The 12230-nt window shown below is 36.7% G+C and overlaps 1 protein-coding gene across 2 annotated transcripts; it reads left to right on the top strand.

Annotated features, from left to right (window-relative positions):
- Positions 1-1573: 1573 nt before the first annotated feature.
- Positions 1574-11328, top strand: LOC104238476 (uncharacterized). Of its 2 annotated transcripts, XM_009792834.2 has the most exons (16): positions 1574-1903; positions 2868-3026; positions 3129-3245; positions 3574-3658; positions 4211-4319; positions 4414-4481; positions 4563-4688; positions 4763-4814; positions 4884-5685; positions 5940-6143; positions 6278-6338; positions 7817-7930; positions 8594-8707; positions 8805-8891; positions 10052-10119; positions 10771-11328. In XM_009792834.2, the coding sequence occupies exons 1-15, from the start codon at positions 1791-1793 to the stop codon at positions 10076-10078; spliced, it is 2238 nt and encodes a 745-aa protein (XP_009791136.1). In that variant the 5' UTR covers positions 1574-1790; the 3' UTR covers positions 10079-10119; positions 10771-11328. The 2 variants fall into 2 exon arrangements, with proteins under 2 accessions (XP_009791136.1, XP_009791135.1); XM_009792833.2 differs by having other exon boundaries at positions 4763-5685.
- The last annotated feature ends 902 nt before the right edge of the window (positions 11329-12230 follow it).

The raw sequence follows: 12230 nt of genomic DNA, 5'->3' as shown, positions 1-12230 counted from the left end.
GCGAAGGCTCAAGGATGTGAGTTGATGCTCTCATCAGGGGGAGTTAATACGTGTTGTACTCTTTTTCCCTTACAAGGTTTTGTCCTATTGGGTTTTCCTTGCAAGGTTTTTAACGAGACAACTAAAAAGCATATTTCTAAACATGTGTGCTCTTTTTCCTTCACTAGGATTTTTTTCCTTGTAAGGTTTTAACGAGGCACATTATCTTTGGACATCCAAGAGGGAGTGTTATGATAAATATCACATTATGGTGGATGTCTACTCTTCTTCCATGATCTTCATCTCAAATGCTTAATGACATATTCAATGACATATTTTGTATGTTCAATGACATATTCCATGACATATTTTCTTCACTTTTTATGCCTATATAAAGAACTTGTAATAGATAGGAAAAGACACACAATTGAAGAAGAAATAAGAATCTCTCCTCTCTTTCTCTCTATATCTCTTAGTTTGTTTTTGCTTGTTCTATATTGTTATTTTGGGTTATATTTTATAACATGTGCGTTTTTTTAAATTGTTCTTATAAGAGTGTCATCTAAGTGAGCATAGATATCCATTTAAAAACATCTAATCAATATTTATTAAAAAGCGTTTTAGTAATCCATAAATATACTGCGACATATTATCCATGTGACACTTTAATATTACGACGTGAGATTGTTGTTGTTATGATTTATTTTTTTGGAACAAAATAAATTTCAAAATATAGAAGAAATAATAAAATTGAGAATTATTCAGTATTATCGTATGATCGTAAAATTTCGTTGTATCACGAATCTTATATTAATTTGACATCATCCTTCAATGAACTTAATTAATGAATAATAAATTTTAAATGCAATTCATTCACTTCTTTTCATTTTATACATTATCTATTCGAAATACTCTAGTTGATTAATTAGAATTCACATTGTCTAGTTTTAAAGTTCAAACCCAAAACCCCTAATTAATTGTGAATATTTCTTTTCAGTTTTTCCTTAACAGCTTGTTTGGATGGTTGTTACGCATCGTTTCATAATGTATCGTATCGTACTGTATTGTATTGTATCGTTTGATAAATACAATGTTTGGATAGATTGTGTCATTTGCCATCGTTTCATGATATCACGCACCAGCAATATGAAGAATAAACTTGCAATATTATAAAGAAAAATTATGATACAACGTAAAATTACTATATAAAAAGGTAGGATAAATGATAAAATAAAATAATTTAATAATAATAGAGGGTGAGATTGAGAGAAAAAGACAAGGTAACGATGCGACCACACCAAATCGATCGTTACATAAAGTGGCACATTTCGTCGTTATGTAACGACGAATTTAACGATACGATATAATAAAATTTAAGTAACAATCAAAACAAACATTATATTTAAAGAAACAATACGATACGATAAAATGGGCAACAACCATCCAAACAAGCTATAAGAGAGAAAAACAACAGAAAATGAAAGAGTGCACTCACGCGCCAACATAAACAATTGTGACTCAATTTTTCCATCCTACCAAGGACATATATGTCATTTTGCTGCATAAGACGTCAAAGTAAACATATTATTGTCCGATGCCGGAAAATCCAAAGGGAAATCCCCCAAAATCTCACGTCGTCTTCCTTCCTTCTTCTCATTTTTCCTTATTCCCATTTTGCCCTTCTGCAAGATCTCATATTGCCCCCCTTCCCTCTCTATATTCTGGCGTAAATTTCCTCCAAATTCGAGGGCAATTGTTGAAAATACCGGTAAATTTTAGGGCATGAGGGTTTCGTTTGAGCGAATAGAATTATGAGGGTGTCACTTTGGCCGGAGAATTCAAGCAGCGATTCATCCACGTCAATTTCGCGGCGGCAGAATTCGCCGCCTCATTCGATTGCCCAAAACCCTAATTGTAAACACAGGTTTATTTTTTTAACCCTCAAAATCCTAAAGATTTCATCTTTATTACATTATTATTGTTATTTTCATTCAAAGATCTGAAATTTAGCTTAATTTCAGCTTTTGGGGAAGCTAAATTTAGAGGATCTGATGGGTTCTATTGGAAATTCAAATAGCAATCCTTATGATTGATCTGAGTTAGCAAAATTATTAATGTGTTTTGAATGATAATTGCATCTTTTGATTTAATGAGTAAGAAAAATAAGTTTTTAGGTTAATCTTAGCTAAAGGTGTGAGTTTTATCAATTATGTTGGATACTTAATGTTAGCTACTAGCTTAAAGGGTTCACGATGATATGGATAATGGTGATGCTTATGAATTATGATAAAGTTGTTACTTGAATAGGTTTTTGGGCAAAATAATTGAACTTTCAGCTTCAATTGGTTTGGATTCAGTTGGAAATTATTTTTTCAAAGATTGGAAATATATCAGTTTTGTTTAGTGATGTATTTTATTATAAATTTTTATGACGGTGATGTATGGGCCAGCTTGCGCGGCCCTTCATTATTCCACGCGTTACCTGCTAGCTCCACCATCACAGGTTAGGCAAATGGGAAGAACTCACCTAGTGTTTTTGCCTCCGCTGGGATATAAACATGAGTTCTCAGTTTCTTTTCCCTCTTCATTGACCACTAGGCCATACCATTGGGTGCAACTATATTTAGTTATATTACAAGTGGGGTATAGCATAGTGGAAGGGACCCTCAGTGTCAAACCTTGAGGGGTTTTTTTGGTGTGGGGAGCGGTGGTGGTGTTTACCATATAAAAAAAGTTGTGTTTATTATACACATGGTTTTGATAAACATTGTGAGTATTTTCTCAAAGATAAAACTTTTGTGGGTATGTACAACGGTGTGAAACTTTTAAATTAGATTGCACAGATTTGCTTGTATTTTGGTTGCTGAGGTGGTTTGATTCTTTGCCAGCTGCGGTAACGTCTTTCAGCTGCTAACGAGGAGGGAGGTATCTCCTCGAACTAAACGCAGTTCTAAGAAGTTTTGGGGTGAGAACTCTAAATGTTCTGTTCATTCCTGTGGATTAAAAAGCCAAGTAGCAAGAGACCCGAGACAGGGTCTTATATCATGGTAGTTACATTCTGTATGTTTTTTTGTTTCTTTCTCGCAAAGTTAATTATAGCTGCAAATTTTCAATTGTGCTTCTCACATCGTCTATTTTAATTTTATCAGGGTAGAGGCAGAGTCATTGAGACATTTTTCAGCTAAGTATTGTCCACTGTTGCCTCCGCCTAGGTCTACTATTGCTGCGGCATTCAGTCCTGATGGGAAGACACTCGCTTCTACTCAGTCAGTCTCTCTTCGAATACGTTTTCATGTTCAAGTATCTATTTTGTTAGGCATTTTAGTGTCTTGCTGGTTAATTTGACCCAATTTCTTACTTCTCCCCTCAGATATTAAAACTGTCTATCTAATACACATCTTTGAGTCAATGTAATAATTGCATATCCATTTCTGTATCCGCAGTTACTATATTCGTATCTCAAAAAAAAGAGTCCTCTGTCAATATTGTGAATTGGTGTATAAGCAAATATGTCACCTATATGGGGTTGAGCAAATTTCATTATTTATGCTTCTCTGTCAAGTTTGTTGACATATTTTGTTACCATGGCGGCAGTGGAGATCACACAGTAAAGATAATTGATTGCCAAAGTGGAAAGTGCTTAAAGGTGTTAAGTGGACATCGCAGGACTCCTTGGGTGGTAAGGCTGTTTTTTGATCTTTAGTCATCTGAAATAGTTATGCTGCATTCTTGGATGAACTCATTATCTACTTGGAAAACAATATTTCAGTCAACTAGGTACTAATGATAATGATTGAAAATGCTGGGATTTTGGTCGACACAATGTTTAGAAGGCATATAATTGCTTTGCAAAATGTCAAAGAGCTTGAAACATTATATTCCTTTTACTTTATGTTTGTGGATATGCTTCTAAGGGAGCTAAACTATCCAATCTGATATCAAATATTAATGCAGATAAATGCTTGGTACTTGTCAGAACAAGAAAAAAGATAGAAAGATAAATGCTTAATGTTTTGCTCACATGTCTAAGCCCTTCAATTCTTTTGAAACCCAACCCAATGAAAGAAGACTGCAACTTTTGAGGCTTTTCTATGTTGTCTGTAGTTTTATTTTGGCAGTCTCTGGTGGTTCCTTATTTCATATGCGTCTTGGCTGTGCTGATATTGCTTCTTTCAACTTTGAATATCTCATTCCTGCATTGATATCTAACATTGTGGTTAAAATTCTGCAGGTTCGTTTCCATCCATTATATTCTGACATACTTGCAAGTGGAAGTTTGGATCATGAAGTTCGTTTATGGGATGCAAAAACTGCCGAGTGTATAGGATCACGTGATTTTTGTAATACCTTGTAACATCTTACTGGTTTAACAAAAAACATTGCTCTTTACTCTTTTGTTTTGTTAATACATATGGTGGAAATTTTATCCTGCAGATCGTCCTATTGCATCCATTGCCTTCCATGCCCAAGGGGAAGTTCTGGCTGTTGCTTCAGGCCACAAGGTAAGAAACACGGAATCCAATACGTTTTGGTTTGTTCATTGCAACTTCTGGTTGTAATGATGATGTTTCAATCTATGGTAGCTGTATATGTGGCACTACAACAGAAGAGGGGAAGCATCTTCACCAGCTATCGTACTAAAGACAAGACGTTCACTTCGTGCTGTACATTTCCACCCACATGGTGCCCCATTTCTTTTAACAGCTGAGGTATTTTCTGGTGCTGTTATTTTGGGTTGTAAGTTATGAATGCTGTAGATCTTATCAACACTCTTGTTTTATAGGTCAATGATCTGGACTCATCAGATTCTTCAATGACGCTTGCAACTTCTCCGGGTAACTTGCGGTACCCTCCTCCTACTGTGTATTTGACAGATGCTCACTCCACTTACCGATCTGCTTCAGCAAATGAATTGCCCATCATGTCTCTTCCATTCATGATCTGGCCATCAATCGCTAGAGGTGATCCTAGAATGCCTTTGCAGCAGAGCGATGCAGACATGGCTTCTGACAGCACACAGCACAGAGCGGACACTTCTGCATCTGTCCGACTTCTCACTTACTCAACTCCTTCTGGCCAATATGAACTTTTATTGTCCCCTGTTGAGCCAACTTTATCTCCTGCACAAGCTCAGACTGGTTCTTCTGTTAGGGATACTGAGAATGCATCCGAACCTGTAGTTGATCCTATGGAGACTGATGTGCCGGCTGAGGAAAGAAACAATCAATTTTTCCCTTTCAGTGACCCTGCATACTGGGAATTACCTTTCTTGCAAGGATGGTTGATTGGCCAAAGCCAAGCTGGCCGACGAGCGATTCATTCAGAGCACAGTAGTGCCACAAGTAGTGTATCGGCTTATGGTGAAGTAGAACATCCTCCTGCAGTTCCATCAGTCATTTCAAACAGTAATCATCCAAGGTCTGGAAGATCTGGTTCTCGTCACCGTTCTTCACGCTCTAGAGCGATACCTGTTGTTGGATCTGGTGATAGCGCTGCTCCCATTAACGTTGTACATGATGAAAATGATTCTCAAGCTTTTATGAGTCGGTTCCAGTCAGAGATAGCTACTTCACTGGCTGCAGCAGCGGCTCCCGAATTGCCTTGCACTGTGAAACTCAGAATATGGCCTTATGATGTTAAGGCTCCATGTGCACCGCTTGATGCTGAAAAGTGTTGCTTAATGATACCACATGCTGTGCTTTGTAGGTGAGATAATTTCTACTGTTAAAAACTTTGGCTTGAAGTGATATGTATTAAGCTTTGAAGGAGGCTACTAAACTGTCACTCCTGCTGTACGAGCTGCTTGATCTAATTTTTCTCTTAGGGTAGTTGATGATTAGCCTCTGAACCGTACTTTTCAAGTTATTTGACTGCTCCTAATTGTTATGTTAGTGTAAAACCAGACATGGCATATGATTAACTGTTCTGAATGCTTACATGATGTATATTGTCTACTTCAGTGAAATGGGAGCCCACTTTTCACCATGTGGGAGATTTTTAGCAGCTTGTGTTGCATGTATTCTGCCTAACATGGAAGCTGATCCTGGTTTTCACGGACAACTTCACCATGATGCCATGAGTGCTGCAACTTCACCTACCAGACATCCTATTGCAGCCCATCGGGTTATGTATGAGCTACGAATATATTCCTTGGAGGAGGCGACGTAAGTACCAAATCTTATGGCTTTGCTTCTTTCCCTCTCTGCTTTCTCTTTCTATTTATTTTTTCCCCTCATTCTCTGTTTCTTTTCCTGGCCTTGTTTGGCTGTTACTTAGGAACTCTATTAACCTGTTGCAGGTTTGGTTTAGTGCTTGTATCTCGGGCAATTAGAGCTGCACATTGTTTGACTTCAATTCAGGTGAGTGTTTACTATGGTTGTACACCGGATTGCTTTGTAATTAAACTCAGTTTTCATAGAAACTGAGTGGTTTTCTGGAAAAAAAATGAACTGTAGATGTTTTACTTGTTTTTTCATTTTTGCCTAATCTTCGAGGAAGTAAAAAGAAAATATTAAATGGGAATAAAATGAAGAGGAAACTCTGTTTTGTCTGTAAGTGAAATTCAAAACTAGTTGAGCATGTGTTAGATAGGAAATTGCGACCTAACGAGGACATATATGTTGATCTGTTTTTGGAGAGTAAAATTCTTTATGTAAAAAGTTCCCATAGATTGGTGATGAGTCCACTTTATCTTGTTTACTTTTCTTCTTTGGGGTACTTGATTTTGTTTACCCTGCTTTTGAAGTATGAGGTTCTTTCTGTGCATAAGTTTATTATTTGTTTAAAAAGGGTCTCATGTTTTACCTTGAAAAAGAAATGAGTGGAGACTGGAGACAGAAGTGTGGCTGCACATTATTTCTCCAGTTAAGAAATGTCAGAATAGCAATTTTTGTGAATTAGCAACTGTAAATAGCAGCAATGATTGCTCTGACGGACTGAATTGTTATCTTCTCATCAATCAATACATTGAAGTCGGTTCCTGCTTTTGCAGATCCCCACGTGTTTGTTTTTTGGTCTTTTTCTTTCTAGTCTTTTCTGCTTGAAATAGATCTCTGTCTCTGTAAGTGTTTGAGGTATGGATATCTGGTGCAAATCATCTCATCTCTGTTCCTTTGTAGTTCTTTCCTTCTCTAGATTTGGAGGATGTTCTGTCTCTGTTGCTTGAAGGATTTAAGCATCCACATCTAATAGAAAATTATGCATAGATGTTTGTTTGGGGTGACGTTAAGTTTGTTATTTATAACGCTCTACAGTGGCAATTTAATGTCGCCACTGTGTGTGTGTGTGTATATATATATATTGCTATTTTAATATTCTCAATCAAGAAGAGATAAATACTTCAAGTTGTTGAGTTTGAGATCCGTGCATTATTCTAAATTAGAGGGTCAGAAGACAAATTCATATATAAGCCTTACTTTCTTTACCTGCCGTATCCTCGTAACTCTGATTAAGCCGCATGACATTTATATCATAGGTTTCCCTACATCTGTACAGAATATGTTTGTCAATTTATATTCCCATGGAGTTTTTACATTTATCTGGCCCAATTCTTTTACTATTCGTTTTCTCGTGTACCTATCAAGTTCAGTGTCTATTTTCTATATGCCAGTACCTTGAAAATATCACCAATAAATTGTTCTCAAGATTATGCAAATAATATAAATTTCCTGTCTGACCTGATAAAGAGAATGCTCTCGCAAAGTTGTGTGGTCCTTATTTTGAAATAAGTTTTTATAGATATGTCGACTAATACTGTCTCATTTCTGTCCAAAACAACATGCTTTCTGGCTTTCTGATCTGAGAATCTGATTGTGGCTCCACATCTTCTGAAATGCAGTTTTCTCCAACTTCTGAACATCTTTTACTTGCCTATGGGCGTCGGCACGGTTCACTTCTGAAAAGTATAGTGATTGATGGAGATACAACTGTACCCGTTTACACGATTCTTGAGGTGAGGACTTGGTTATATCCTGGCTTCTTATGGAATGTCAGTTTTTCACCACCACCAAGACTGGGTCATGGTACTTCAACATATTACTACAATTTTTCAACGCCACCAAGACTGAGATTGGTCACGTAATATGTTGGTCAAACTAATCTCCTGTACCAGTCAAATGGTATCACATAAATAGAATTGTAGAGACTAATTTCAATTGTTTTTAGAAGTACAATCTCAACTACTACACCCTGGTCGTAAACAAGTTGTGGTGGGCTAAATGAAGTGATGCAGGATATTATTAACTTCAGGACCAGAAACTCCAAAATAAAAAAGATTAACTCATGGTTTTAGGTTCTTCAGGCTGTACTTATGTTGGTGGAGATGGGCTAGATGAACTGGAGCTAATATGGGCTTGATATGCAAGTGAAATAACGATGTGTTAGGACACACACCAGTTTTAATTGGCTTGCTAGTATGTCGTGAAAGTTTGTTCTGTTATGGAGATGCACATTGTTTTTGGACTGCGCAAAACTTAAAAAGGAAGAATTATGCTCCTGCTCACATTTTACCGAGAATGTCTGACCGAACCTGATATAAGAATCAATTTGTCTTGTTCACAATGTCGGTGTTTATTTTTGTTGTCTCTAGTTAGTTCACATGTGTGTCTTGAATCAGGTCTACAGAGTTTCGGATATGGAACTTGTGAGAGTTCTTCCCAGTGCAGAGGATGAGGTTAACGTTGCTTGTTTCCATCCTTTGGTTGGTGGTGGCCTAGTCTATGGAACCAAGGTGAACATGCAAACATCATATGAGTTTCTTGGTTTCAACTATGAAACTGTTTCTCTTCTCAAAAGTATTTCATCTTTTTTTTCTGCTTAAATTGCAGGAAGGAAAATTGAGGATCCTCCAATTTGATAAATCAAATGGTTTGGACCATACAGTATCCTGTTTTCCTGATGAAGACATGCTAGAGGTAGTGCCTGAATTCAAAGTTATCTTATTCTGGTTGGAAGGTTATTGATGATGACTTAAGTAAAAGCTGCAACTAAATCCATCTGTACCAATTGTTCTCCTTTTTTTTGGGGGGGGGGGTGTGTGTGCATCGGGAGAATTTGATATTATAGGCTCCCTTCTCGTAATGTAGATTAGATTAAGTCTCTTTGTGAAAGTAGAAGAAGGCTCGGTGTAGTTTTTTAAGGGTTTAAATGTTCCTCTTTGGGGCAATCTAAAAAACTCAGCAGCTAAGAACAGAACACAATTGAAGCAAATGATCAGTAAGGCAGTACTGACTAGTTGCAAAAAGGCAAATTAGTTAGCATTTTGGAAGGAAATGGACCTAATCAGAGCAGAACGGTGTAGAGAATGACGTTCTCACCCCCCCCCCCGCCGCTGACAGATGTCCCATGCCACCTTTCGTGAACAGCTATGCTCGAGAATGAATTGTGATATAGCGAACCCCCCCCCCCCCCCCCCCCAAAAAAAAAAAAAGGGAGCAAATCGTATAGCGGATTCATGTAGTCAAATCCATTTAGGAGTTAGACATGGTTGATTTTGTTCCTTTTGAAGTTGTAATTTAGTGACGTTAACATTACACTCGAGGGGAAAAAAGAAAAACAAACATTGTACTGTCGACAGTGAATAAAATGTTCATCCACAATCTCTTCTGCTATCTATAGAGTTGACCTGATATTTCTTCTAAACTTGGTTAAATGCAGAATTCGTAAGTCAGAACACTGGTAAAAAGACGCCTTTAAAAAATGATCAATCAATGTAACTTATAACAACCATTAAAGGTAACTATTGATTAAAAAAACAACCATTAAAGGTAACAGAGAGTAAATACAACAACAAGAGAAGACAGTATCCCAGAAGTTGAGCTAGCTTCATATGAATGAAGGGGAGAAAAAATGGAGAATCAGGATATGGAAACTAGTTACTTATCAAGTACCACTTCCGTCTCTTCAATGTGGTTGCAGCTTTGGGAACCAAAACCGCAATCATCATGTATATGTGCATACTTTCTCGTAACCTAGAACTATGATCTTGAACAAAAAATTGTCAGTGACTGATGTTTTGGTGTGGGATATTTATTATTTCTGTTGCTGACATCAATATGTTGCAAATGTAATGCAGGTCCCAACATATGCTTTAGAAGGCTAGAAACTTGTGAAGATAGCAGATGGTCATAATTGTAAAACTTGGTAACTATCTATTTTCTTTTCCATGTTTCTGTGAATGTTGACATATTTTCTTTTCCATGTTTCTGTCCGTGCGACTGGAAAGAATCTTTATTACCCGCTTCTTAAACTGATTTTCGATGTGAGCTTCTTATTGGTTGTACCATTGGAGGTGTTTACAAATACTTCCATCCCTTTGCATAAATATTAGATTTGTCACACAGTAGTTGTCATTTTGCTTTCTGGTAGACAAAGATATGCCGTTAACTAATATTTTGGATATATTCTCTAAATCGTTTTCATATGAGGAAACACAACTATTATGTAGTACATTTTTGTGTATATTTTATCTACAAAACATGAATCAATCTATGTTTGATTTAAGCCAAAAACTTGTCGAAATGACTAGCCATAATAGAAAACCAACAAAAAGGAAATGTGGAGAGTATCAAATTGATGGAAGTCACTTCACCTGGGTAACTTGCTTTAAATGCCACAGGCCGCATGTCATTACATTCTTCATTTCTTTAATTTCATTCATGAGTCGTATTCTGTCATTTTTAATCCTCACTGTCAAACCATTAGTCATGAGTGAGTAGAATTATGCCTCTTGATTTTGTTTGTCTGGTGTTCCTCCGAAAAATTTCATTTCTTGTCTAACACATACTAATTCAGGGTGTCATGAAAATATATGTATCACGACAATGACTGGTGGCTGCAAAGTTGAATGTGTTGCTGATGGTGACTGTATAGTTAGTTGAATGTGTTGCTGATGGTGGCAAGAGAGGGTTTATACTTTTGGTTGTGTTTTAACACTAGCCATTACAGACTGACTGATCTTTTTCGTACTACGTGGGAGTGCAAAAAACGTTGTGCTTAAACTACGAAGGTGGCTTCAGGAGGGCTGTGGTTCTCTATGTTTAGAGAAAATACTAACTTTTGATAGAGGAACTGTTGTCGGAAAGTTGGGAGGGGTGAAGAAGTTTGCTGTTTCTGCAAGTTGATAGTTCGTTATATTGGTATATGGCTTCAAATGTACATCAGAAATTGGATTAGAGTAGTTGGTTTTCTTTCCAGTGAAGGGGGCAAGAGAAGAAAAGGAAAAGAAGAAAATGTCTGTCACAAACATTTAAGTGTTTATATGTATTCAGCTTTTTATAATTTCCTTCAAATGGTTTTTATTTTCGGAGAAGGTTCAAATATTCTCCTGCAGTATGAGAAAAGATTTAAATATACCCCTCGTTATACTCTCAGTTCAAATATACCCCTGCCATTATACTATTAGTTTAAATATACCCCTCATCCGATAAGGTTGTCCAAGGTGAACATTCAACCATATATGACACTAACATTTGATGAGGTGGATGTCACGTGGCATGCCACCTCAGTGCCCCTAACTCATTTTACCCCTTCCTTCTATTTGTTCTTCCACTAAAAAAACCCGAACCAAAATGACTCACGTACACCCCTAGTGAAGAGCCCCTTCAATCCATCTGATGGGATCCCAGCAACTGTAACCAAAGAGTAAAATTCATCTTCTGCATCTTCATTTTTCTGTCGAGCAATATACACTCTGAGTCTCCTTGTAACATAAGACTAAGATGATAGAAGAGATTTATAAAGTTACCTGCAATTACGTTTTTAAGTGTTGTGATTGTATAAATATTTTTAATTTGTCAATGCATAGAATTTAAGCTTAAAAATGAAGCATTTTATGTGTACAAAAAAATGAACCCACTTGACCTCAAGCTTATGTTAAATGTTAGCTGCTATTTTTTTTTTTTTTTTGAGTAGAAAACATAAGTGTATAGTATTAAAAACGACAATTCAATAGTGCGTGTTTGCAACATCAGGAGTATCGGAGTTATGAGAAACCAGCGGGAGAAACTCAAGTATTAGCCTTGACTATTTTTCTAGGTGGTGGGGAGGAAATTTTAGTGGTCGAAGAACAAATTGAGAGGGCGCTGAGGTGACATGCCACGTGACATCCACCTCATTAAATGTTAGTGTCATATATGATTGATTGTTCACCTTGGACAATCTTAACGGATGAGGGATATATTTAAACTAATAGTATAACGGCAGGAGTATATTTGGACTAAATGTATAACGAGGAGTATATTTAAATCTTTTCT

This window comes from Nicotiana sylvestris, chromosome 1 (genome assembly GCF_000393655.2).
Source record: "Nicotiana sylvestris chromosome 1, ASM39365v2, whole genome shotgun sequence".
NCBI classification, from domain to species: Eukaryota; Viridiplantae; Streptophyta; class Magnoliopsida; order Solanales; family Solanaceae; genus Nicotiana; species Nicotiana sylvestris.
Note: the sequence above shows the minus strand (reverse complement) of the source record. Positions and strands in the feature narration are given on the sequence as shown.

Bases quoted from the DNA above. Each gene is read 5' to 3' on its own strand.
- LOC104238476 (XM_009792833.2), top strand. From the start codon at position 1,791: ATGAGGGTGTCACTTTGGCCGGAGAATTCAAGCAGCGATTCATCCACG. The intron at 4,482-4,562 runs GTAAGAAACACG...AATCTATGGTAG, and splicing joins CTGTTGCTTCAGGCCACAAG to CTGTATATGTGGCACTACAA. The intron at 4,689-4,762 runs GTATTTTCTGGT...CTTGTTTTATAG, and splicing joins CATTTCTTTTAACAGCTGAG to GTCAATGATCTGGACTCATC.